This window comes from Leuciscus leuciscus (genome assembly GCF_965113295.1).
Source record: "Leuciscus leuciscus genome assembly, chromosome: 22".
NCBI classification, from domain to species: Eukaryota; Metazoa; Chordata; class Actinopteri; order Cypriniformes; family Leuciscidae; genus Leuciscus; species Leuciscus leuciscus.
Window position 1 is genome coordinate 10,184,128 of NC_138746.1, and position 24,237 is coordinate 10,208,364.

The 24,237-nt window shown below is 38.2% G+C and overlaps 2 protein-coding genes across 4 annotated transcripts in view; one reads left to right on the forward strand and one right to left on the reverse strand.

Annotated features, from left to right (window-relative positions):
* The window catches only part of akt3a (v-akt murine thymoma viral oncogene homolog 3a), an 89,183-nt gene extending 76,844 nt beyond the window's left edge, over positions 1–12,339 (forward strand). For 2 of the 3 annotated variants that reach the window (XM_082153125.1, XM_082153126.1), the window contains 4 exons: positions 4,438–4,652; positions 4,800–4,887; positions 6,054–6,156; positions 7,804–12,339. In XM_082153125.1, the coding sequence (XP_082009251.1) occupies positions 4,438–4,652; positions 4,800–4,887; positions 6,054–6,156; positions 7,804–7,889 (492 nt within the window). In that variant the 3' untranslated portion in view covers positions 7,890–12,339. The remainder of the gene's footprint in view (positions 1–4,437; positions 4,653–4,799; positions 4,888–6,053; positions 6,157–7,803) is intronic. The other variant, XR_014201373.1, reaches the window with a different exon arrangement.
* A 3,986-nt stretch (positions 12,340–16,325) lies between these two features.
* Positions 16,326–24,237, reverse strand: part of sdccag8 (SHH signaling and ciliogenesis regulator sdccag8) — a 41,174-nt gene continuing 33,262 nt past the window's right edge. The window contains exons 18-19 of the mRNA XM_082154367.1: positions 16,678–16,771; positions 16,326–16,522 (exon numbers count right to left, since the gene is read on the reverse strand). Coding sequence (XP_082010493.1) covers positions 16,514–16,522; positions 16,678–16,771 — 103 coding nt within the window. The 3' untranslated portion in view covers positions 16,326–16,513. The remainder of the gene's footprint in view (positions 16,523–16,677; positions 16,772–24,237) is intronic.

Below are 24,237 nucleotides of genomic sequence, written 5' to 3' on the forward strand. Positions count from 1 at the left end.
TTCCTAATGCATTCATAATGGCTCACTTGCAATAAAATCAGTTGCATGCTCTTAAAAATAATTGTAACCACTGTATACTACATTGTAATATTTATCTTTTCATAATTGCTGCTTTAAACAATACAATGGTTTAAAACATCTGGCAAACAAATTGACGTTATGTCATTTCATGTTTTTATGTCATAATCACACTTTTAAATGTGCAAGGAGGAAAGTATTGTAATGTATTATAACTATACTTGCTATTCTTTTTTTACTGATAAAAAGTGTATTACAAATATATATATATATCAATTTGTAATACACTTTTTACCAGTTCGATCTTTAAAAAATTGTTTAACTATATATACATGTGTGTGTGTGTGTGTGTGTGTGTGTGTGTGTGTATGTATATGTATGTGTATATATATTAAGAATACATATAAATACACTTTGTCTTATACTCACCAAGGCTGCATTTATTTGATCAAAATACAATAAATGATTTTTTTCAGGATTCTTTGATGAATAGAAAGTTCAAACATTTAATTTTTTTTCTTACAAAAACATCTTTGAAAGGTAGTGTAAATAAATATTATATTAATATATTATACAATTCCACTCCATTATATGTATATAGGCCTCATAGAAAATGTCATAAGTGTTAGATATTTTTATTAGTAATAAATGCACACCCTGTTAAAAATAAATAAATAGCAAAAATAAGTATGACTTTTATTTCCTTTGAACAGTAGTTAGCTGTTCAACCTTCTGTCCAACCAGAGGTGTTCACGGTGCCCAGATTGCAGTGGCTAAATCCATATTTATAGACAGGAGGGGGGAGCGGGCAGGGGGCGGCAGCGGGAGTGAAGGGGGATATAGATTCCACTCGAAAAAGTACGGAAGACAATTTGGCGCAACATTTTGTTTTGCTCAGCCTGGCCGCTGTGCCAGGAGATGATTTGAGTGTTGGTTATTTTTCACAAGAGTATGTGATTGCACAAAAAAGTACATGCTAAACAGAGGCAGATGGTGGCAGATGGGGAAGGTTGGAAGAAGGTGGCTGGGAAACCTGGAAATCTATACTGCCGTACTGGTGTAAAAATAACAGAGCACAGCCTGAGCCAAGTTCTGGAGATGCAAAGTAGAGGGGGATTAAAGAGAGAGAGAGAGAGAGAGAGAGAAGAAAGAGAGAGAGAGTGTGAAAGATATTTTGAGGAAAAAAAATATTTTCTTTTAGGGTTACAGAAGTAAAATTGGAATAGTTTCGCTTAAATTTGGCCCTCGCCAAATGTTTTAAGTGTTAATGAGAATGAATGAAGATACATTTACAGAAATACTTCTCTAATAGCGGATGGTTTTCACAAGCTCTATGTCATCTGTCATCGAGTTCTCATCTGTCACATCTTCAGCATTTAGTAATTACAGCGCTTCTGCAGCATGTTTGCAACCAATAAAACATATCCTCGGTTTCCAGGTGTGATTCAGAGCACATTAGTTTTATCTAAATGAGCCTACAGGACGTGCGTTTGTCAGCATGCAGGTGTGGCTGGCGCTCGTCGTCTTGTGGGATGCGTACAGGTGCATAGCAGCAGGTAAGCGTGGATACCGTGATCTGTGCGTGTTTACAGTATGTGTGCATACATTTGTATGCACTTTGCACACCCATCTCTGTGCATATGCGCAAGCGTCTTCGTGTAGCCCGGCCAAAGTGGGATAAGCTCATGGAAGCTGTCTGTTCCACTGCCCTGCTGGGGAACTGGGCTGGTGGAGCCACAGGCTCTCTGTCCCATCCCTCCCCGTCCAGTCTTGCCAAGGGCCCAGTCCTGGGAGCAGCAGCCCTGCCACATGGCTGTCCGAGCAGGGGCCTGTTCCTCCCCTGCGGCCGCTCCTACTCGCCTGTGGCTCTGGAACAGGGAGACCCCAACTGGCTCTGTGTGCATTAATCGCATCCCCGCCTGCAGCCGAGCTGCTCACGTACACTCCCAGGACAAACAGCACAATCCGGCCATACGTGCAACACACACACGAACAGTGCTTGTGCTCCTGTTTGCTTCCAGAACACACAGTCCTGTCCTGTCTTCGCATAGACGTGCACAAACACACCCATTCTGTCTGTGTAATTCGAACACACTTTAACTCACTCTCACAATTAAAGCAATTACTTTTATGAAAAGCACTCTTAACTGGGTAAAAAAGTCAATGTAATTCACTGTATTAAGCAGCTGCTACCGAAATATGATGAAAGATGCCCATGTTCATTAAATAATTCAATTAATAATGAATAATAATAATAATTTTCCACCATGTAATATAGTTGAAATCAAACATTGCACAATGTAACTGTACTTTTCAGCACGTTTGATATGACATTTATTTATTCCACTAAGTAACATACACTTCTGTTCAAAAGTTTGAGGTCGGTAAAATTCGTTTTTGAAAAGTTTTTTATGCTAACCAAGACTGCATTTATTTGATTAAACTACTGTAAAAACAGTAATATTGTGAAATATTGTCACAATTTAAAATAACTATTCTATTTGAATATATATATATGTTTAAAGTGTCATTAATTCCAGTGATGGCAAAGATGAATTTTCAGCATCATTACTCCAGTCTTCAGTGTCACAATAATCCTTCAGAAATCATTATCATATGCTGATTTGCTGTTCAAAAAACATTCTTCTTATTATTAATGTTGAAAGCAGTTGTGCTACTTAATATTTTTGCTTAATATTTTCTGTATATTTTCAGGTTTCTTTGATCAATAGAAATTTCAAAAGAACACCATTTATTTGAAATGGAGATCTTTTGTAACATTATAAATGTCTTTACCGTCACCTTTTTTAAATACAATTTCTTAACCGTTAAAGAAAAGTATTCATTTCTTACTGATCCCAAACTTTTGAACGGTAGTGTAGTTTAAAACACACAATGTGCCATGTACCATTCAGCACATTTGATCTGACATTAATATATGGCATATTCATATACACCCATCTCACTGTATGGAGGTTGTTAGCGCTGCTTCCACACATGGACGTTCATATTGTGCTCCCTAATCAGACGGAGTAATGAAAGCTGCTGTTGACTCATGCAGGTCTGCCTGTTTTTAAAGATCAGAAAGGAGACATCATTATAACACCACTCTGAGCATATGGTTAACTGGCTTAGTGCCAGCCAGCCTTGTCATTAGTCAGACGTATTAATCACGACTCTCTGCTCTGAAGAGCTCTTCTCCATCGCACACTAACTCCAGCCACCTTGTTTCTGCCACCTAGACTTTAAGAGCTACCGGTAAGGTGTGTATGAGCATCCTCGGTAATTGGGGCCCGGGATGCTTGCCCAAAAGCACAGCTTTGATCCAACGATATCAGGCTTTTAGGACTGTGCTTCCAGGTTCCAACTGTATCCTGTGCTGGACCTTTGACCCGATACACTGGTGCAGAATGAACATTCAGTTGCTTTTATCAGTCTAGAGCTGATGGGCCAGAGAGATAGAGCTGGCTTGCGCTGATATGATTTTGGTGATGAGAAGCACTACAATAAGAGTGTGTGAAGTGCTGCCATTATCATCTACTCATATTCATATATTAGCAGTTGTTCATAACTGCCATTCATTTTGAAACTCTCAGTTGTAATGACTGTTATGGACATGAAATTGATTCAATGTTATGTTACATGGACGGACGGATGGATGGTCTGATAGATATATAGAATGATTGACAGATGGATGGGCCGATAGATAGATACATAGATGGATGGGTGGATGGATATACAGGTGGGTGGATGACGGACGGATGGATGGATGGATAGATAGATAGATAGGTGGGTGGATGAGGGATATACAGATGGATGGATGGATGGGTGGGTGGATGGATGGGTGGATAGATAGATAGATAGACAGACAGATAGATAGGTGGGTGGATGAGGGATATACATATGGATGGATGGATGGATGGATGGATGGATGGATGGATAGATAGGTGGGTGGATGAGGGATATACAGATGGATGGATGGATGGATGGACGGACGGATGGATGGACGGATGGATGGGTGGATGGATGGATTTTAGAATGCATTACCTGTGTTAAATTTATTCCAAATGCAAATTCCTCTTTCTGTCATTGAAATTCCAATTCAGCTTCTGTGGGGTGTGGCCAATTCAATTCAAATTCACACTCAAGAGTTAAAAGGGAGACAGTTCTTAAGATCCGAATCTTCCACAGCAATGGTCCACTTTTGGTCAAATTTTTAAAAGCCTTTTGAGTTTCTATCCATGATAAATGTTAAACAGGTGAACCCTTTAACGCATTTAACATTCAATAATGCAATTTTCTCTCTGAGATTTCTTTCTTGAGTCCTGATACATTTTGGGGTCCACCTTTGATATTTTGAGGGGCGATCATGAATGCTTTCATGCAGGAATGTCTGTGTATGTGTGTGTTTGTCTTCAGGTTCTGGAGGACAATGATTACGGTCGTGCGGTGGACTGGTGGGGTCTTGGTGTGGTCATGTATGAGATGATGTGTGGCCGACTGCCTTTCTACAATCAGGACCATGAGAAGCTCTTCGAGCTCATTCTAATGGAGGACATCAAGTTCCCTAGGACGCTTTCTGCTGATGCCAAGTCCCTGCTGTCAGGTCTGCTCATCAAAGATCCCAATAAGAGGTACAAACCGCAGACCTGATCTAACCCAGAAACCCAGATTCATCACAATGATTTCTTGATACATTTCAACTGTTTTTTCTATATTTCACTTATTTAGATACATTTAGATACTAAATACATATCCTTTCCTTTATTTTTTTCTGTCAGACTTGGTGGAGGTCCGGATGATGCTAAGGAAATTATGCGACATAGTTTCTTTACTGGAATTGACTGGCAGGATGTCTATGACAAAAAGGTAACTTTGAATTTATGCTGTCCTGCATTCCCCACTACACATAAAGATGCACTCAGTGTTTTTACGTTGTGCTGGATATTGAAGTCCACCTCTGCATTACAGTAAAAAAATATTAAGATTTTTTTTTTTTTCCTTTTAATTGCAACTTTTTTGTTGTTGTAATTTTGACTTTATGGGCCCCATCATACACCCGGTGCAATACAGCGTCAGGCAAGTGTTTTTTTGCTAGTTTCAGCCCGACGCAGTTATCATTTTCACATACTGCGCCACGTTGTTTAAATAGCAAATGCATTTGCGCCCATGGGACGTGCTGGTCTGAAAACGAAGTGTGTTCAGCCGGATTGATGACGCTTTGCTATTTTGAGGCAACTGAAATAGACTGCGCCATTGACCAATTGAAACCTCGTCTAAAGTCAATGGCGCAACAATAATTTTTTGGGGTATTTAAAGAGCGCGTTAGTAATATGCACCTATAGGTGGATGCACAACGCGTGTACACTTTGTCCCGTAGATGGTTTAGATCCCGTAGATCTGTTTCCTCACTAGAGAAGCATTCAGTTTTTCCGCTTGCAAATTCGACCATGTAAATAGCGAATCCACCATGGCGCAAGCGCAACTGGCTTTTAAAGGGAATGGGAGATGAGACTCTGATTGTTTTATTGCACGTTACGCCCAAAACACTCATTAAGAGAATAGGGACAACCCTTTTAGGCCATGTGCCGGGCGCGCCGACCATTTTTCCTGTCGTTAAACTAGCCAAAGTGGATTCAGACCCCTTGCGCTGTGCACTTTAGACCATGCGCTTAGATAAAATAGGGCCCTATATCTCAGAATTGGGTTTTATATGTCATAATTTGATTTTCTTTCTTATTTCATGCTTTGTTTTTAAAAACATGTGCTATTCATTTCTTTGTGTAAAACTTTTTAATGGACAAACATTAAACATGAAATTAAATAGTTAAATAGTTAATAGTTAAAACAGAGGTTATGTGTGACTCAATGTTATAATAGGTCACTGTCACTTAAACTGCCTTCTCAAATAACACAATGGCTGGCAGAGGAGGTGCGGTTCAGAGGCGTTAGATTGAGCCCTCCAGCTCGCCACACTCTATGCAGTGTCAGATCTGCACAAACAGGTGCTTCATCCCCCTCTCTTCCTTCCTCAGCTGATACCTCCCTTCAAGCCTCAGGTGTCGTCAGAGACAGATACCAGATATTTCGATGAAGAGTTCACAGCTCAGACGATTACAATAACCCCTCCTGAAAAATGTGAGTTTGTCTCTGCATACATTGGCAATTCTGTAATGATATAAAAGTGCATTCAGAAAACATACTGGCTTCATGTTGTATTGTGCTGAATTAATTATCTTCTCAGTGGTGAGAGGTATGCTGTGTACTGGAAAATATTTTTTTGGCACAAATCGAGATCGCCTGAAAACTACGGGTGTTACTTTTTGTTCGCACATAATATTGTTTAAGAAGGTTTGTGAAGAAGTTATCTGGTTATATTCATGAGTTGTTCAGTACATTTCATCTGATCTTCATCTCACATGCACAGACCCGGACAGAATCTGGAGAATAATAGATTTAAAGATGTTACCAGAGCTTGAAAAGCATTTTCAAATTAGCCAAGATATGTTTTACATTTATAGAATTTTAGTAATGACATATTTTAGGAAGTCTGAGATTTCTGCATTCTGAGTGGGCTTGGAAATGTATACTTTTATTCAGCAAGGTTGCATCAAATTGATCAAAAGTGACAGTACAGACATTTGTGATGTTACAAAAGATTTCTACTTCAAATAAATGCTGTTCTTTTGAACTTTTTATTTATCAAATAATCCTGAATAAAATGTATCAGTTGCAAACATATTAAACAGCACAACTGTTTTCAATATAAATAATAATAAGAAATGTTTCTTGAGCAGCATATGTCAGCATATGAAAAATATTTCTGAAGGATCACGTGACACTGAAAACTGGATTAATGATCCTGAAAATTCAGCTTTTCCATCAAGGAATAAATAACATTTTATAATATATTGAAATAGAGAACTTCTATTTTAAATTGTAATAATATTTCACAATATTACTGTTTTTGACTGTATTGTTTATTAAAAAAATACCGCATTGGTGAGCAGAGGAGATAAACATTAATAACATCTTTCTGACCCCAAACTTATACTGCACTGTAGAACTGTAGTGTATACTTGACCTTTTGTCTGTTAATACGTAAACTTGTTGAAAATGTTTTTTTTTTTTTTTTTTTTTTGTAAACCAACATAAATGCTAAGCACTTATTACATGTGTTTTAAACTTGACCCCCCCCCCCCCCCCAATATCCCCCCCCTAATAGAATAGCAACCATTTTGAATTTCCCTCATTTTTTCATCATCGACCTTGACTGTATAAACATTTATTAAATGAAATGCTAATCAAAAATGTTTTGAGCAGTTTTTGTGCTTAAGCTGCAAATAATGGTTACTCTACTTCCAATCAACTCTTCTGAATGCTAAATTAAATAGGTTTAGAGAGTGTGAGGTGAAAATAAGGCAGTAATATTTTCAATATCAAAGTCAAAGCTTATAGAAGGTCTAGTCGATATTTAGGATGTGTGGGATGAATAAAATGTTGTCCTCATCACCCTTTTAATAAAAGTAACAACCTTGTTTTCGCCTGCAAACTTCCACAGACTCATATTCAACAGCTTGTTTTCTGGAAGTGTGTGGGTGCCAATTTTTTTGGCATATTGCAGGCTTTTTTGTGACCCAACGGAAAGTGTAAAAGTGGCTCAGATAAAGTTTTCTTCTCAGCTAACTGCATAAAATATTTTATTTGCATAGGCTTGGCTGAAAATGACCGGTAACATTAGCCTAGCCCCCTCCTGACCGATTGTCCCTGTGCCCTTCTCCTCAGTCGATGAAGATGGGATGGATTGCATGGACAATGAGCGACGGCCACACTTCCCCCAGTTCTCCTACTCCGCCAGCGGGAGAGAGTGAGCGCCACGCAGCCGAAACTGCCTCATCCTCATCAAGGTCACCACTGGAACAAATTAGGTCTTCAGCTTCTAACAGCCCCGGCCCCGTTGACCCTCCATCGTCCATCTTGGTTCTTTTCATTTGTTTAGCTAGACCAATGGAAACTCCTGATTTAGGGTGATGGGAATTTGCACGTGGGGTCGGACCGAGGTCCAGCCCGCTCAAACGTCCTCACAGCTCCAGCCCAAAGGTTGGGTCGAGATGGGAGAACTTTAGCTGTTTTGTTAGGAGTTTTGTATTTATTGTGTTTCTCTCTTTTGGTTTGAGATGTTGCTCCACATTCATTCCTTTTTCAATGGGAACTGGTATCAAGTTGTTTGACACATCCGTTCAGTTCAGATGAAAACATAAAACTGCATGGCTAGAGATTCACATGGGTTTTACGATTCCAATCTCTCGGGTACATGTAGTATAACTACACACAATCGCTTTTGTTTTTGTTACTGTTATATAAAGTTAAAACTGCCATAAACGGTTTACTCAGGCTTCACAGAGGATATCTGTGTTCAACTCAGTCACCAGGACTAGCTTTACCCCTCATCATTCCACAAAACAGTATTCCTTCAGATAAAGCCCTGTGAACCTGAGCTATGCAGTCTCTAAAACTACCCGTTACAAATGGTTCCTCAGATTATTTCGACCATAAATGTATTTACGGAAGGCTTTATTTCTTGCATATCGCTCCCTAAGAAGAAGCGTCTCGGTGTTTTATGGAAAAGATGGCATGTTTGACTGATGTGGAATGTTTTATGCAGTGATGATCAGAATGAATTCCCCAAAAGCCCAAACTTTTTTGTAAGAAACCCTTTCCACTCAACGCTCAATATTGCAATCACAGTATAACATAAAAAAACCAGCATTAATGGAAAGAATTGCAGGAAGCACTGTTTTATGTGTTATGAGAAAAAGAAAAAAAAAGTGATTTAAAAATATATATATATATTTAAGCAAATTTAACTTATTCTTTTCTTTTTGTTTGTTTGTCCTCTCGTTTATTAAGAGTGCTTTTTAAGTCTCCTTTTTTGAATGAAACAAATGCACCTAAAAAGGCTTACGAATGTAGACGGGTCAATGCAAAGGCCCTGGTTTGTTTTTTTATTTTGTTTTCCCTGAACCGTTTTCTTTTCACCAGTATAGTGTTGTTCTCAAGGGAGTTTCATTACCCTCCTCTATATTGTGAGCAGTCTTGAGTGATGTTGAAATGTGTTGCTTGTCTTTCCACCACTGAAAGGGCTGTAAAAGACCACACTGATTCATTCAGCTGTCCTCTGGCAGTAGGTTACTGTATGTGAAGTCCGTAACAGAGCAGGACACGCGTCCCATTGTGCTTTGCGTTCGAGCATTTAAACACGACTCTGCACGTGCTTGTTGTTGCTTCGAGGCAGGAGAGTGAAAATCAAGGAATCATTTTGTTTAATTGTAGGTATAGACAAGTTAAATCAGGGTTTCTGTGGGTCTTAAAAAGTCTTAATTCACCCTTACACAAATGAAGGCCTTAAAAAGGTCTTAAATCAAAGCAGAAAGTCTTCAAATAATTGAGTCAGGACATTAAAGGTTGCATTGCAAAAAATGAATATCTTCCTCGGTACGGTCTTTGATGCTTTTACTTGAGAGGCAAATGTAAAATGAAGTCTTTAAATGAGTTTATACTTAACTCATTGACAGATATTTGTTCTTGTTTTATGAACAAATCCCTTTGAATTAAGATGATTTTTCTGAGCCCATCATTGGCAGATATTTGTTCTTGTTTTAATTATAAACTTATTTTGTAGTTGTTGTCCAGTAAATGCATCTTGATTTAAGAATCCTTGTTGAGTTGCACTGGAAAACGAGACAAAAATACAGGAAGAACATCACTTTTGTGCGGTGTGATCAGAAGATACAGTAAAAGTTATTTACATGTTTGGAGCAGAGCTATTGAATCTACTCTTTTTGTAAAATTAATTAAAAGGTAATGGATATCTGTTGGAAGTCGCATTTCCAAACTCTGAAGTGTTGCTAATAGAACTCATTTTCATTACTTGGTCTTAAATGTACCTTTGGAAAACCTGCAGAAACCCTGTAAATGCTATTTTGAGCGTTAACGTGCTTCGCTGCATCTAATATCATGATCACATTCCTTCCTAGAATACTATGGTACACAAATCGAATCCTTCCATCATGGACCCGTACGACCATATCAAACATTAGCTTACAAATTCTTCGATGAACATTGAACATTTATGAGTGAAAATGTTTCTGGTTGCAGATTGAGGATTTAATTGACTGAAGCTTGCTAGGATAGCGGTGAATGAGTTCAGGTGGACAGAATTCTTTAAATGAGATCAAAGGGAAATATCTAGATTATCGAGTAATAATTTGATATATGCAGTACATTTCTTGATAGTGTTCGGCAATAAAAGTCTGTCTGTGGTGTTTATTTTCGAAGTGTAAAGATGGCTTATGTGCATGTTGCTGTTGCGTTTAATGTGTTCTTTTAATTTGGGCAGGAATGGAAAGAAATGTGGCCCAGTGCAGCCCCTGTATGAGAATTTTCATACTAAGGTGGGACATTAATGAAGAGGGAAGTGATTTATGAGGAAGGACAGTATATGAAAAGTGAAGTAGAATAAGGTTTGATAGTGAGGCGTCTGAACTGGAGTTTCTTGCATGTGTGTTAAGGACTGATGACGAGTGGTTAGGACGATTCGGAAAGTTTCTGTCCACATCCCTCCCGGCGAACAGAGCTTTCCGCCAAAATGCCTGCATTGATTGTGAGCATTGTTGATTTTCCAGTGGTGTGATGTAGCATGGTACCGTTGAGCTCGAGGATGTTCTTGTGTTTAAAACTGTGATGTCCAACCCAATAATGTTTTCTGATAGCACAGCTGTGGTACTGCGGGAAGATTCGTCGTTTGTGTCATTCTCTGTCTTCCAACTTTAGATCATTCCTTGCCTTTTTCCCCATTCCTTTTTCTGATTTTATTTATTTATTGTTTGAGAGCGAGAGAAAGAAAAGATTATTAATGCCACTACCTGATATAATTTAATAGGCTTGTACTGCTGAATGTTTAGTTTTTTTGCTTCTTTTTTTATTTATCAGAGAATAACTTGAAAATTTTTCAAGATTTTGTTTCTTGTTTTACATTTTCCGATTAGGTAACATTTACGAATTTGAATAGAGAGATGAAAGCACTCATTTTGTATTTCCTTGTTTGCTCTTTTATTTTTGCTTTTTAACTTTAGATAAACTGATTTGTAATTGTACGACTATTTAATCATACTGTGACGCTGTTCATCCATTTCATTATCTTTAATATGCACTTGTGGGGGACTTTTCCTCGAGACATGGAGAGGCAGAGAATGTTGTGCATTGGGGCGGTACCTTGCATGTGAAATGCGTTCATTGGGAATACTTAATTTAAACAGCAGAAGGGCCTTTGGCTTTGGCCAACTCAATCATACACTTTTGTAACTCCATATTTTAACACTTGGCTTTGTATCTGCCTGTAGTAGCACTTTCATAACCATTGCTCTTTTTATATAGCTCAGCATAAGGAAATAAGGTCCATGCTTTGGGAGAAAAAAAAAAATACAGGAAAAAAAGAAGAAAATACTTGAAAGCACAGATTCGCGCCTCATAGACCTCATGCTACTTTACTTTTCTGAGTGATTGTGCTCTGTAATATGTAACAGCGTGGATGCAGATAGACGAGAAACGCTGCCAGGAGAACACAACCTTTGCCTGGTGACACAGACAGACTAATGTTTCCCGAGATTTCCTAATGCTCTAGTGTTGTAGAAAAGCTGATCTGTACCAGTGTCACCACTTCAAGAGTTTCAGAGGACAATAAAGACCCAACCTAAAGTCATTCCTCCCTGAATACTGAACTAGTGTGAGGAAGGGACCCACGGAGACCCATCCCTCTTAAGCGCACCTCAGCGTGCCACTGCTGCTACTGTTTGTACTGTCTACAACAGACTTTCTCTATATCGCGCTCCTGGTAGTGTATTATGAATGAGCATGAATTGTAAAGTATTTATTTAAAAACAAAAGACAAATCTTTAAAAAAAAAACACATTTTATGTCCATGTAGCTTTAGAGTTTGTGACATTTCTTGACCTCGCTAGCTCTGTCATTAGATCCATGTTGAGAACTAGTCATGTGGTTAAGAATTTTACATGGAAGGGATTAACACAGAAAAAAATATAAAAATAAAGAACTGTAATACCATCCATCATATTAAATAATAATTTAAAAAAAGATTTCCTTGAATACAGTATAGGTCCCACGTGGATGTTGAAAGCTTATCTGCAAGAAACTGTTTTTGTACACTGTACATCCTAGTATTTTTACACGTAAATGTATATGATAGGGATGCACATTATTTTCCTTCTTACAGACTGCTTAAATAAAGCACTGTCAATCTGCTTTGGGTTGAGTCGTGTCTGTTTGACTTAACATTCATGATTCATAACACACCTCAGAACCCGCTGATGGATTTACAATCAACATTCAGATGTTAGGAAATCATTTATAGATGTTTGAATTTACACTTCACAAAAAGTATATTAAATTTGTCCCTGTCATACAAAAACACATTAAATAATAATAAAGGTCCCTGTTTTAAAAAATAAATGAAGTTGATTTTATATATATATAGTCAACTTTTTTATTTTTAAATAGTTTATATATATATATATATATATTTATGAATAAAATAAATACATTAAGATACAGTATAACTTATCGTAGTACTTCAATCGTTACTTTTCATTATGTTGATATGTGGAATGTGTAAATGATTTAAGTAAACTTGTGGGAACAGCAGTGATCACATGACCACCATGGAGATGCACTCACGTGGTCACAGTGTCCATTCTTTTCTCAACATGCCACCTGGGGAGAAATGGGACACAGAAGAGACGAAACACTGTACCACTATAATCATCTCAACAGAAGAAGAATGAACCACACTGTCGTCTTCTATCTCATGGCGCTTTCATTTACTTCAGTTCATTTCTAATTGGCCTTGTACAATCATCTCTCTTGCGGTCTGAAGGCTTCAGTGTGGCGGTCAGCGAGGCAGCATGTGGGTGTACTTAGACAAAATACCAGAGGGAGAGTCTGAATTACTAACTCGTTCTAATAACAAAACAACAGCATGGTAGTATTAACAGAGCCGAAAGCGCCGGCGCTTTGCGGAGCATCACTCCATTTGCAATAATCTCCAACGAATGTCAGCATTCTGCGATTCGCTGTCTGTTGCTGACGTGCCTCTAGCAGCAATCTGGATGAGCATCTGTGGGCGCCTAGTGTAGCGTGATGTGCAGCCATGACTACCAGCTGCTGTGGTGCTGCTGCGCGCGCGCTCGTGTGTGTGTGTGTGTGTGTGTGTGTGTGTGTGTGCTTCGCTCTCTCAGAAACACATCCAGGTCAGATTTTACTACAAAATCAAAAGATTCAAAAACATTTATATCCAGCATGAATAACATAAAACCTGTTTTATGACCACTGCATTGTTAAAGGCATTGTTACCTTTTTGAATGAAATAATATAAATTCTCATTAAAGCTACACTGTGTAATTTTTAAGTTCATTCTTAGCAAAACACACTGTGTTCTTTCAAAAATTATATGTGCTCATTCATGTGTAATTACTTACTACACCAACTAATCAAGTATTCTGTAAGAGCAGAATCTGCCATTCCGAATACAAACGAGTCGCTCGAATGGCAGAAGCCATGCTGCGCCTCCATCTTGAAAATACATTAGCCATAGAGGGACATACCTGGAAATTCAAGCTTCACCTTTCGCGCTTTTTCACTCAGTGGCACCGTGACGAATGCGAGGGGGAGATTACTCTTTACTCACGACTGCCGGCAGATTTGAAAGCCTGATGAAGATGGAGGATCACGCCTATTCTCGAGGACATGTAACAGTAGGCGCGTTTCCATTACAGATTTGCTCAAAACTTTTTTTTCCTAAATGTTGACAAAAAACTATTGCGAAATGACGGCGTTTCCATTAACCGATGTTATGCGACTAAAACTTAATTTTTTTCCTCTCGCGATAAGTCATTCCAAAAATCATGGCAACGGACGTTGGTAAGTTTATATCCCAGCCACTGCACTGGCCATTATTATTAAAGGTCCCGTATTATGCCCCTTTTCACAAGATGTAAAATAAGTCTCTGATGTCCCCAGAGTGTGTATGTGAAGTTTCAGCTCAAAATACCCAACAGATCATTTTTTAAAGCATGTTTAAATAGTAATTTTTTGGGGCTCAGAAAAACGCGCTGTTTTAGAGTATGCCCTTTAAATGCAAATAAGCTGCTGCTGGACGACCCAGGGGGCGGAGCTTCATGAGCTCGCGCTCAGTCTCTCAGGACAATTTCATCTCACGGAATGATGATAATATCAGAAACTCTCAGTAACGGTGTTCATTTCGAGTCGGACAATAATGCCTACAGAGTCAGAGTGCTGTATAGAGATGGAACAGGTATAGTTTAGTAGTTTAATTACGGTTATTATAACGTATTTGTCATCTGCTTGTATCCATTATTTATTAATAGCCTACAAGTCTGCTGTTTCGGACCAGGTCCGAATGATGATCAAACATACTGATGAGTTTAATAAAGTTTATTGTACATCACACAAAAAATATGAAGCGTCAGTTTTACTTCAGAAAATCACCGTAAGAGCTGAGTAAACAGTAAGTTATAAGAAGTGCGCAAGTACATAAACGAATTTCGGTAGAGTTGAGGGAGCATTCCTGTGGGCGGAGGTTAGTAAAAAAAACTGTTCTAGTGACGTCATTAAAGAAGGAAGTAGAGGGATGTAGTCCAAACGGGCCGTTCGATGTAGGCGACTTCTGTTAAATAAAATATCTCGCTTGGCATTAAACTTTGAGCTTTATAATTTTACAGATATTATTTATACTCTAACAAAAACATTACACACTAACTAAAGTTTGAAACATGGGATCACGAAGAACGGGACCTTTAATCTAAGGAGACGTCCTGGCTGTTTCTCCCTTATTTCTGCTTCGTGGAGGTCTTGATTGTGACATTTCTTTGAGGTTTAGAATCCAGTATCTCGTCTTCTGTCCAAACATACCGCGTCATCTACGTCAGGTGACCTGTAAATGCCAAAAACTGATTCCATTGCTGTTTTGCGAAATATTTCTTTTTCAAATTAGCTGAAAAACCACCTCATGCGTGCATACAAATATTTTTGCGACAAATGGGAGTTTTTGCAAAATTGACGCATATTTTCTATTTGCGCAATTTGGGTAATGGAAACGCGGCTAGAGTCGCCAAGGAAGCGAAAGAGAGACAGGCAAATCAACAAGACCAAAGTCCATATTGGAGTGGCTTTTCCAAGACGGAAAGAGCTCATGAGGAGCAAGGATTCGACAGGTAATTCAGCCTATTTGTGTAAATTCGAAGTTTTAGAGTTGCTTGGCTAAGCATGGTTGTGCATAACGCTAGAACGACGTCCAGGATACTTTTCTATAATAATACGGCCACTGTAGGAGTTAAAACGCCCTCGGAATGGGAGGGGCTAGAAAGTAATATTCAGTTGGTAGTCATATACAATTTCACCACTAGATGGGAGACGATCTTACACAGTGTAGCTTTAACACAAAGCATCCAGATCTTTAACATTTTTATTTTGTCCTTATGTCCTTACGATGATTAAACAGCATATAAATCAAAACTGCCTAACGTTCCTGAATGAAATGTAATTTTTGTTTTTGTTCTAAAAGCAAAGGCTCTGTTCTTTCTTTTGATATATTGCATGTTCAGATATTCATACATCAAAATATTCTGGGGGCCATGAAAGTTTTCTGAAAATGATCAAAAATGGTGGCGCTGACTGGCAACTTAAAAAAAAATGCTGGCGAGCTCAATTCATGTCAATTCATAGTTTTATGATCTCTTTAATATGAACTTTTTGAAGCATCGAAGTGGTAGTTGCGTAGCTGACAATGGAGGAACAGAAATCTCTCAGATTTAATAAAAAAAAGATCTTCATTTGTGTTCCGAAGATAAAACGAAAATCTTATGGGTTGGAGCGACATCACGGTGAGTAATTACTGACAGAAGTTTCATTTTTGAGTGAACATAAAAAAAAGAGAGTGAGGTAAGATGTAAATAGCGAAACATTTAAAACATGTCAACTGTTTTATGATAGAAATGTTTTATCTTCCTAGCTGGTTTTTTTGTGTGTGTAGTTTTTGAATTTTCTCCAATGGCATTAAGACAGATAGTGGACAGGTTACAAGAAATATCTTTTTTTCTTCTATTAATTTCAAAAAGGGACAGTGTACTTTAATCTACATTCATGAACCCAAAGGCTAATTTTCATTGGTAGTCCCTTTGCCAGATGTTATTAGGCATAAAACATAAAATAAATGACAACAACAATAATCATTTATTGACAAGAAATTATAAATAACTCTGTAAAATACAGTTAAATGGCACGTTATACAATAAATTAATAATAATAAAAAAGGGGGGAAATACAATGTTATGTGTTGTTCTGACAAAAAGAAAGTGATGAAGTTCTGAAACGTATTGACTTGAACCTGCATCTCCGTGGCTCAGCATGTCTGAAAAGTGTGGCATATGACGTGTAAGTACTTTACAAATAATATATAAATTCAAATATATTAGTTATAATTGAATCTACAATACTGGGAAGAATACTTGCATTACAGTAATGTGAGTGGTGTGAAATGGAAGTTCTACAGCAGCAGAGACTGACCTGGACCTGTTCCTGCATGAGCTGCTTCTGTCTGCTGAGGAGCTGCAGAACCTGCTGAGAACTGGCCTGACAGTGCTGGTCCAGCTGCTGCAGTCTGACAAAACACACACACACACACATCGACAGTGAGCTTCAGAGAGCTGGTCTGACAGTGCTGGTCCAGCTGCTGCAGTCTGACAAAACACACACACACACACACACACACACCGACAGTGAGGTTCAGAATGCTGGCCTGACAGTGCTGGTCCAGCTGCTGCAGTCTGACAAAACACACACACACACACACACACACACACACACACACACACACACACATCGACAGTGAGCTTCAGAGAGCTGGCCTGACAGTGCTGGTCCAGCTGCTGCAGTCTGACAACACACACACACACACACGCACACACACACCGACAGTGAGCTTCAGAGAGCTGGCCTGACAGTGCTGGTCCAGCTGCTGCAGTCTGACAAAACACACACACACACACACACACACACACACACACACACACACACACACACACACACACACACACACACACACACACACACACACATCGACAGTGAGCTTCAGAGAGCTGGCCTGACAGTGCTGGTCCAGCTGCTGCAGTCTGACAAAACACACACACAGACTGAGCTTCAGAGAGATGGCTGCTTTTCAACAGCATGTTCTGAATTTTGGGATGTTTGTTGAGAGAAGAGCAGAATTGGTAAGCGATTTCACAGAAAATCTGTCAAAAATCTTTTGTCTGTTAAAGGGTCGTTTTCACTAAGTGAACATTCAACAGATTATCATTAACTTAAAAGGGATGGTGCGCTCAAAAAAAAAAAAATTCATCCATTATATTTTCATTGTTTAATATGACTTTTTCCCCACCGTGTAACACATAAAAAAGGCAATGTATCAGAATGTCTAAGTTTCTTTTCCATACATAAGTAAATAACTGGAGCTGGAGCCATTAATGTTCCATAAAGTCACTCATACATTTGCCAGTGAAATCAACCTATGAATGGCTTACTCTGTCCACATGGAGCAAGTACAGACCTTAGTCAGGTTAGACGGCATATATAATTTTACGTGAAATGAAAACAAGGCTAGTCTTTTCAATGGCATGCACTGTATAAAGGTCCTAGATCATGTCATTTTCGGAACTCACAATTGTTTAATGGAGTTTTGGACTACTTTTTGAAAGATGTTACGTCAGCTGAACAATAGGTATGTTGTTAAAAAAAAAAAAAATAGAATCCATTGAACACACTGTAATTCTATCCCTCACAATCCCGTTTTCATTACTGTCAGATAAGAAATATGGTGCTATCCTGACTAAGGTTTAAAGAAATGACATACAAATGACACAATTCGGTATTATGCCCATGTGCTACTGTACAGGATTCCAACAGAAGTGAATATAGATGACTACTCTTGTTGACTAGTGCCAGATCCATTTTTAAAGCCTTTCTTTTTCTCTCTGTGTCTGGTGAAACAGTGTTTCTGCCTTTCACAATAATTGTCATTCATTTTATTTGGGAGTGTGAGCAGAATAGTTCTCCTGCCTGCACCAGACAGCTTGTTCCTGTCCTCGGGCCTCAGTCTCGAGCGCTGTTCTTTTGTCATCCTTTGATTCCTCTGCTGGCCTTCCTAGCGTGAGCTGGACAGGGCAGATCTCAGGGCTGTGGTGGGCATCCTGTCCCATGCTCAGGCCCTGCTGTTTCGGGAGCTGGCGCCACTGCTGCCGCCCACCTCCAGAGTCTGGCAGCGCTCTGACACTGGCCCTAACCTCCTCCTCACACTATTTAATCCAAATGTTCTTCTGTATTAGTGCACTCATCCAAAACTTTATCCACAGTTTTTGCTGTTCTTCATGTCTTTCACAAAGTACCATTCATCTGCCATTGTTTACCAAAATAAGAAATAGATAAATAATAATAAAAACTTGTGAGAGCCGCAAGGACATCTCCATTATTTGTAAACCCGTTTAAGCTCTGATAGGGGACCATCTGCTTTTTTGACACAGGGTTTTCTTTTCTTCTCGAAATGCATGAGATTTATTGTTTGACTTTGATACTGATTCAGTATTAGTAAAAAAAAAAACAATCATTAATATGTAGCTAGAAAAACACACCCTAATCACTCCAAGAGAACACGCATAAACTATGTGCAGACATATGGCGTTACTTACTGTTGGAGTTACTGGATATGACATTTGAGTTGTATGACTCAGATTTTTTTAACAAAAAATACAGTGAGCTTATAGATCCAAGTACATGACTTTACAGCCCTCTTACCGCATAAGAAAAAATTAAAATCAATTAAAATATTTTAACGTAACTAAATGTTAATATACAGTATACTAACGTTCAAAGGTTTGGGGTCAGTAGGATTTTTTATATATTGAAATTAACATAAGTGACTTAATAAATACAAAAATATTAAGCAGTGTAACTGTTTTCAAAATTGCTAATAATAAAAAATGTTTCTTGAGCACCAAATCAGCATATTATTATGATTTCTGAAGGATCATGTGACTGAAGACTGGAGTAATGATGCTGAAAATTCAGCTTTGCATCACAGGAATACATTACATTTGAAAATATATTCAAATAGACAACAATTATTTTAAATTGTAAAAATATTTCACAATATTACTGTTTTTACTGTATTTTTGATCAGCCATGGTGAGCATAAGAGACTTCTTTCAAACACATTTTAAAAATCGTGCAACTCCAAACTATTCGTTATTAAACTCATAATAACGGTAACGTATGGCTCTAATAATAATAATAATAAAGTATTTTTCAAATCAGACAGGAATGAACAAAATTGTCAGTATTAAACAAGAATGAATGAAATGACTCATGACTCCTGGCTACGTTCACACTGCAGGGCTTAATGCTCAATTCCGATTTATAGAAAAAAATCGATTTTTTTGCAAGGCCGTTCACATTTCCAATTAAATGCGACCTTTTGTGATCTCCTGTGTGAACGTGAAATGACCCAGAAGTGACCCGCATGCGCAGGAGAGTACTCAACGGTCAACGACGTCACTTGTTGTTTGCGGAAGTAGCTAAACTTTAACTGTGATTCTCTCTCACACACACACACACACACACACACACACACACACGAGCGCGCGCAGCGACCGTTACACAAGAGCCAGACAGCAGCCGCTGACCTATCTAATATCAGATTCAGCACAAATAAGTTAACATAACGTATATATAATGGCCGTGGGCCTTTTTTTTTTTTTTTTTTTTAATTAACGGGCTCGTCGAGGTCGACCCGTTCGGCAGATTTACCTCAGCTCGACGAATATGCAGTCCGTTTTCAAACCGACGACTACTTCAACGCAGAATTATGACGTTTTTCGCGTATCAATGACGTGCGGGTCGGATACATGCGACCTCTGGCCGTTCAGACTGAAGTCGCATTTGAAAAGATCGGATATGTATCGGATTTGGGACCACATACCCAAGTGGCCTGGGTCGCATTTGAAAAGATCGGATCTGTGTCGTTCAGACTGTCATGAAAAGATCAGATACAGGTCGCATAGGGGCAAAAAAATCGGAATTGGGTCGTTTCAGCCTGCAGTGTGAACGTAGCCATAATATCACTAGAGAAATAATTAATATTTTTTGGTGAATCTAAAAACAAAGTTTGCTCTTTATGCTGAGAGCGTCAATTCCAGTAGAATCAGCTGTTTGTGTAATTCCCTCACCTCACACACAAGCCGTCTGCAGCACCTTTGCACCTCTGGAGACAGGCATGCTGCATTAACCTATTATACTATCACACCGCCCTTAATCAGCAAATGTCAAACGCCTCTCAATCTCCCCCATATTTATCTGCTTTACAGCCACTCAGGGAAAAGTCTCGAAACCATCCGATGCGCACGACCCGTGCCCTTGTTCAGGGCCATGTTAGTTTGTGTTTGACTCCCATAAACCGTCCCAAAGAAAGAAAAAAAGAGAGAGAAAACTCCCGTAGTCATCTCTGAAGCTGGACTCACAACGGGAGTCTGATTAAATTAGAAGGCTGTCCAGCAGCTAAGGCTGCAAATCCAATAACCTCCCTCCATTTACTGGCACGCAACTTAATTAGGTTTTTAATACAGCTTAGTGCATGGAGCTGGGCTGAGCTGGCCCGGCCTGGACACTGCTGCCTCTGCCCGCTACTGAGAGAGATGGAGAAGGGTTTTAAGGGAGAGGAGAGCTTCCCCGCTGACCCTGGTGAAAGGACACCATCTGCTGGCTCCCAGGCTAACTGAAGCCAGATCAACACACAGACACGGTTAACCCGACTGATGCGCTGACAGAGTGCTCAGGTAGCTGTATTGGCCATTTACATATCTATAAAATGCCAATTAGTTCACAGAATACTGGCTTTTGTTTGTAACTGACTTACCGGAGGGAATTAAAAAAGGTATGTAAGTAACTTAGAACTGTTCCTGCAAATAAAAGCAACAACACTGCTTTTCAAATTGTTCTAAAAATGCAATATTTATAATATATGCAATATAAAGTTGAGGTTCTCAAACTGTTAAATCTGAGTACCTAAACCTACACTGTTGCTCACAAGTTTGGGGTTGGTAAGATTTTTTCTAAAAAATAAATAAAATAAAAATACAGTAAGAACAGTAATATTCTGAAATATTATTATAATTTAAAACAACTGTTTTCTAATTTATTATATTTTAAAATGCAATATATAATTGAGGTGGCAAAGCTGAATTTTCAACATCACTACCCCAGTCTTCAGTGTCACATGATCCTTCAGAAATCATTCTAATATGCTGATTTGCTGCTCAAGAAGCATTTCTTATTATCAATGCTTGTTTCAGGATACTTTGAGAAATAGAAAGTTCAAACAGCATTTATTTGAAATAGATATATTTTGTAACAATGTCTTTAATGCATCCTTGATAAATAAAAGTGTACATTTCTTAAAAATTACTTGACATAGAAAGAAATCTTACCAACCTCAAACTTTTGAACAAATGGAATTTTATGTTAACTGCTTGTGTCACCATTATTTTTATCAAGTGCTTTTATTGTCTCACTTCAGTAACATAAATCACTGTTATGCACAAGCGTCACTGGCTAAAACAGCAGTCCAGTAGTTATTTAGTTCCAATGAAATAAAACTGAAAACAAAACGACAGTCTAGCTATGGGTTGGCGGCTCAAGACAGAATTGTTAAAAATAAAATAAACATTGAATGAGATTCCCAATGCAATAAATGAATATTTTGGTAAATATAAAACTTTAGCTCTATGGGCGAATCGAAATCAATGTCTGCGGTAATGGACAGTAAGCATCAGATGCCCCTGAGTTTATATATAAAAGGTTTACTTACGATGGAAATTTTGTTAGATGATAAAAGTATTTTTTTTAATTATTATTATTCAATTTTTTTATTATTCTAATTTAGTTTAATTATAAAAAAAAATTTAAATAAAACTTTATTTTGGTGTGAATTCTCTGCAGGTGACGAGGCGAGTGGCCTGCAGTGCTGCCACCTGTACAGCTGATGGACTGGACTGAAGTTCCTCTGCTCGTGTGGCCTGCTGTGGCCTCAGGGTGTGTGATTTTTCGGAGTGATGTTCAGTGCTTAGCATCTGTTTAGCGTCGGCCAAATGAACTGGCAAAGAAGCAGTGGATACACTCTCAGCTCTCGCGAAAAGACAAAACAAATCACAACTGTCAATTTTTGTCCTTTTAAAATCACAGCTGACATACAGACCACCCAACTCTGGTGATATAAAAATAAATAGATTGTAAAATAATACAATTTAAAATGTAAGAAAAACCCTGGAAGTCATCTCATGTGTGAAAAAAATGGTTTCTGAACAGTGCAGCTACACAAATAAAACCATTTATCTCTTTTAAGACATTCTAATGAGAACAGGGCTCACAGAAACAGTAAAAATAACAGTTACTTAGTACAGCATATCAGAACAAATGAGGCAGGTTTAGTTCCTTCAATGCACAAACAAACCAATAGAAAAAGATCTCAACAAATGGAATGACAAATCACTAAATCCAGTGAATTTACGAGGCTCGCATCAGCAGCATGCTGCAGATAGTGGCGGGAAGGGGTACGCGAGGCTTGGAGGAAGGATAAGCAGTATAGAATATATGCAATCTGTCTTGGCTTGCCTGGTTAAAACAGGGCTGTCAGCGGCAGCGAGGACACAGTCCCTCACTGCTCTCTCCTGCTCTGCCAGGGCCAAACACAGCTCCACTGACCGCAGGCCTTGGATCTCACAGCCCTAATCTGATAGACTCACCACCAGTGTCTATTGTTGCACATGATCTCTACTCCCTCTTGTCTGTTTTTATTTACAGATCTGAGTTTGGACTGTATGTAGATATGGCATTGGATTAAAATACAAATGTTAACCCCCCTAAAAAATACAAATAATAATCAGATCGTTAAACTAGATCAATCATAGGACAATAAATGTTACATGGAATTGTCATTTATTATCTGAATTTTTATAGCTAAAAATAAGGCTTTAGAATGAAGGAACTCACATTGAAAATGAAGTGTTACTAAGTGGTTATTTGGATAATCAAGACTGGATTACAGAGGTGACTATGAGAGTGGCCAGTGAATAAATGTGAAGACAACAGAGCTGTATGATTTGACCCAGAATGGCTCCTAGTCCCTCCCTATGAATTGCAATGAATACTTTCCATCTAATGATAGTCCATCTAACCATTTCTAGATAGGTTTTCCCAAAATGGCAGCATTCTTCTCCTAAAAGATGCTGTAAAACACATCAATACTGGAAACCCTGCAGAGGAGCACTTGACAAAAATTCAATAAATTAAAAATCCATATCAAGAACATGAATATTATTTATTTTGTTGCATTATTATCTTTATTTTATATATTTACTATCACTATTATTTATACCACCATTATTATTAATTGTTTGCTTTTGTATCTTCAGTATTCTTAATGATTTTGGATTGGCAACTCATTTCTGACACATGTAACAACTGAACATTTTGTCCATTGTTGTCAACAGTTATGTTATGAAAAAGATTTGAAATATTTGAAAAGCAAAATTAAATGATTATATATATATATATATATATATATACTGTTGACAACAACCGAATAATACAACAACTGAATAATAACTAAATAAATAAATGTTGTAACTTTTAAATTAAAATAACTTTCTTTGTCTTTGTAATTTGTACACAATGTTATGGACATTAACGCCAGTTAAAAGTTTTGATCTACTAGACTCCGTGCTACAATAAATATCTGCTGTTAAAAGATACAAATAAAAAAATACATTAAAAAAAATTACATTCAGCTATCCAACATATGTGATGTCAGTTCCCTACAAACATCATAAAGTTTGTTATCACCTTCAGCTTGGATTTCCTTGCGAAAACTACATAGGGACCTTGAGAAAGGAGCTAAGTGAGCACTTTTTGATGTTATAAATGGGGTCTTAGCGCTGGATAGGATGCGATTGGATGCACCACGAAGCGTTTTACAGTTCGCATGCCTTGGGATGTGCCCAGCACCCGCGTAAGCAGGAGCAG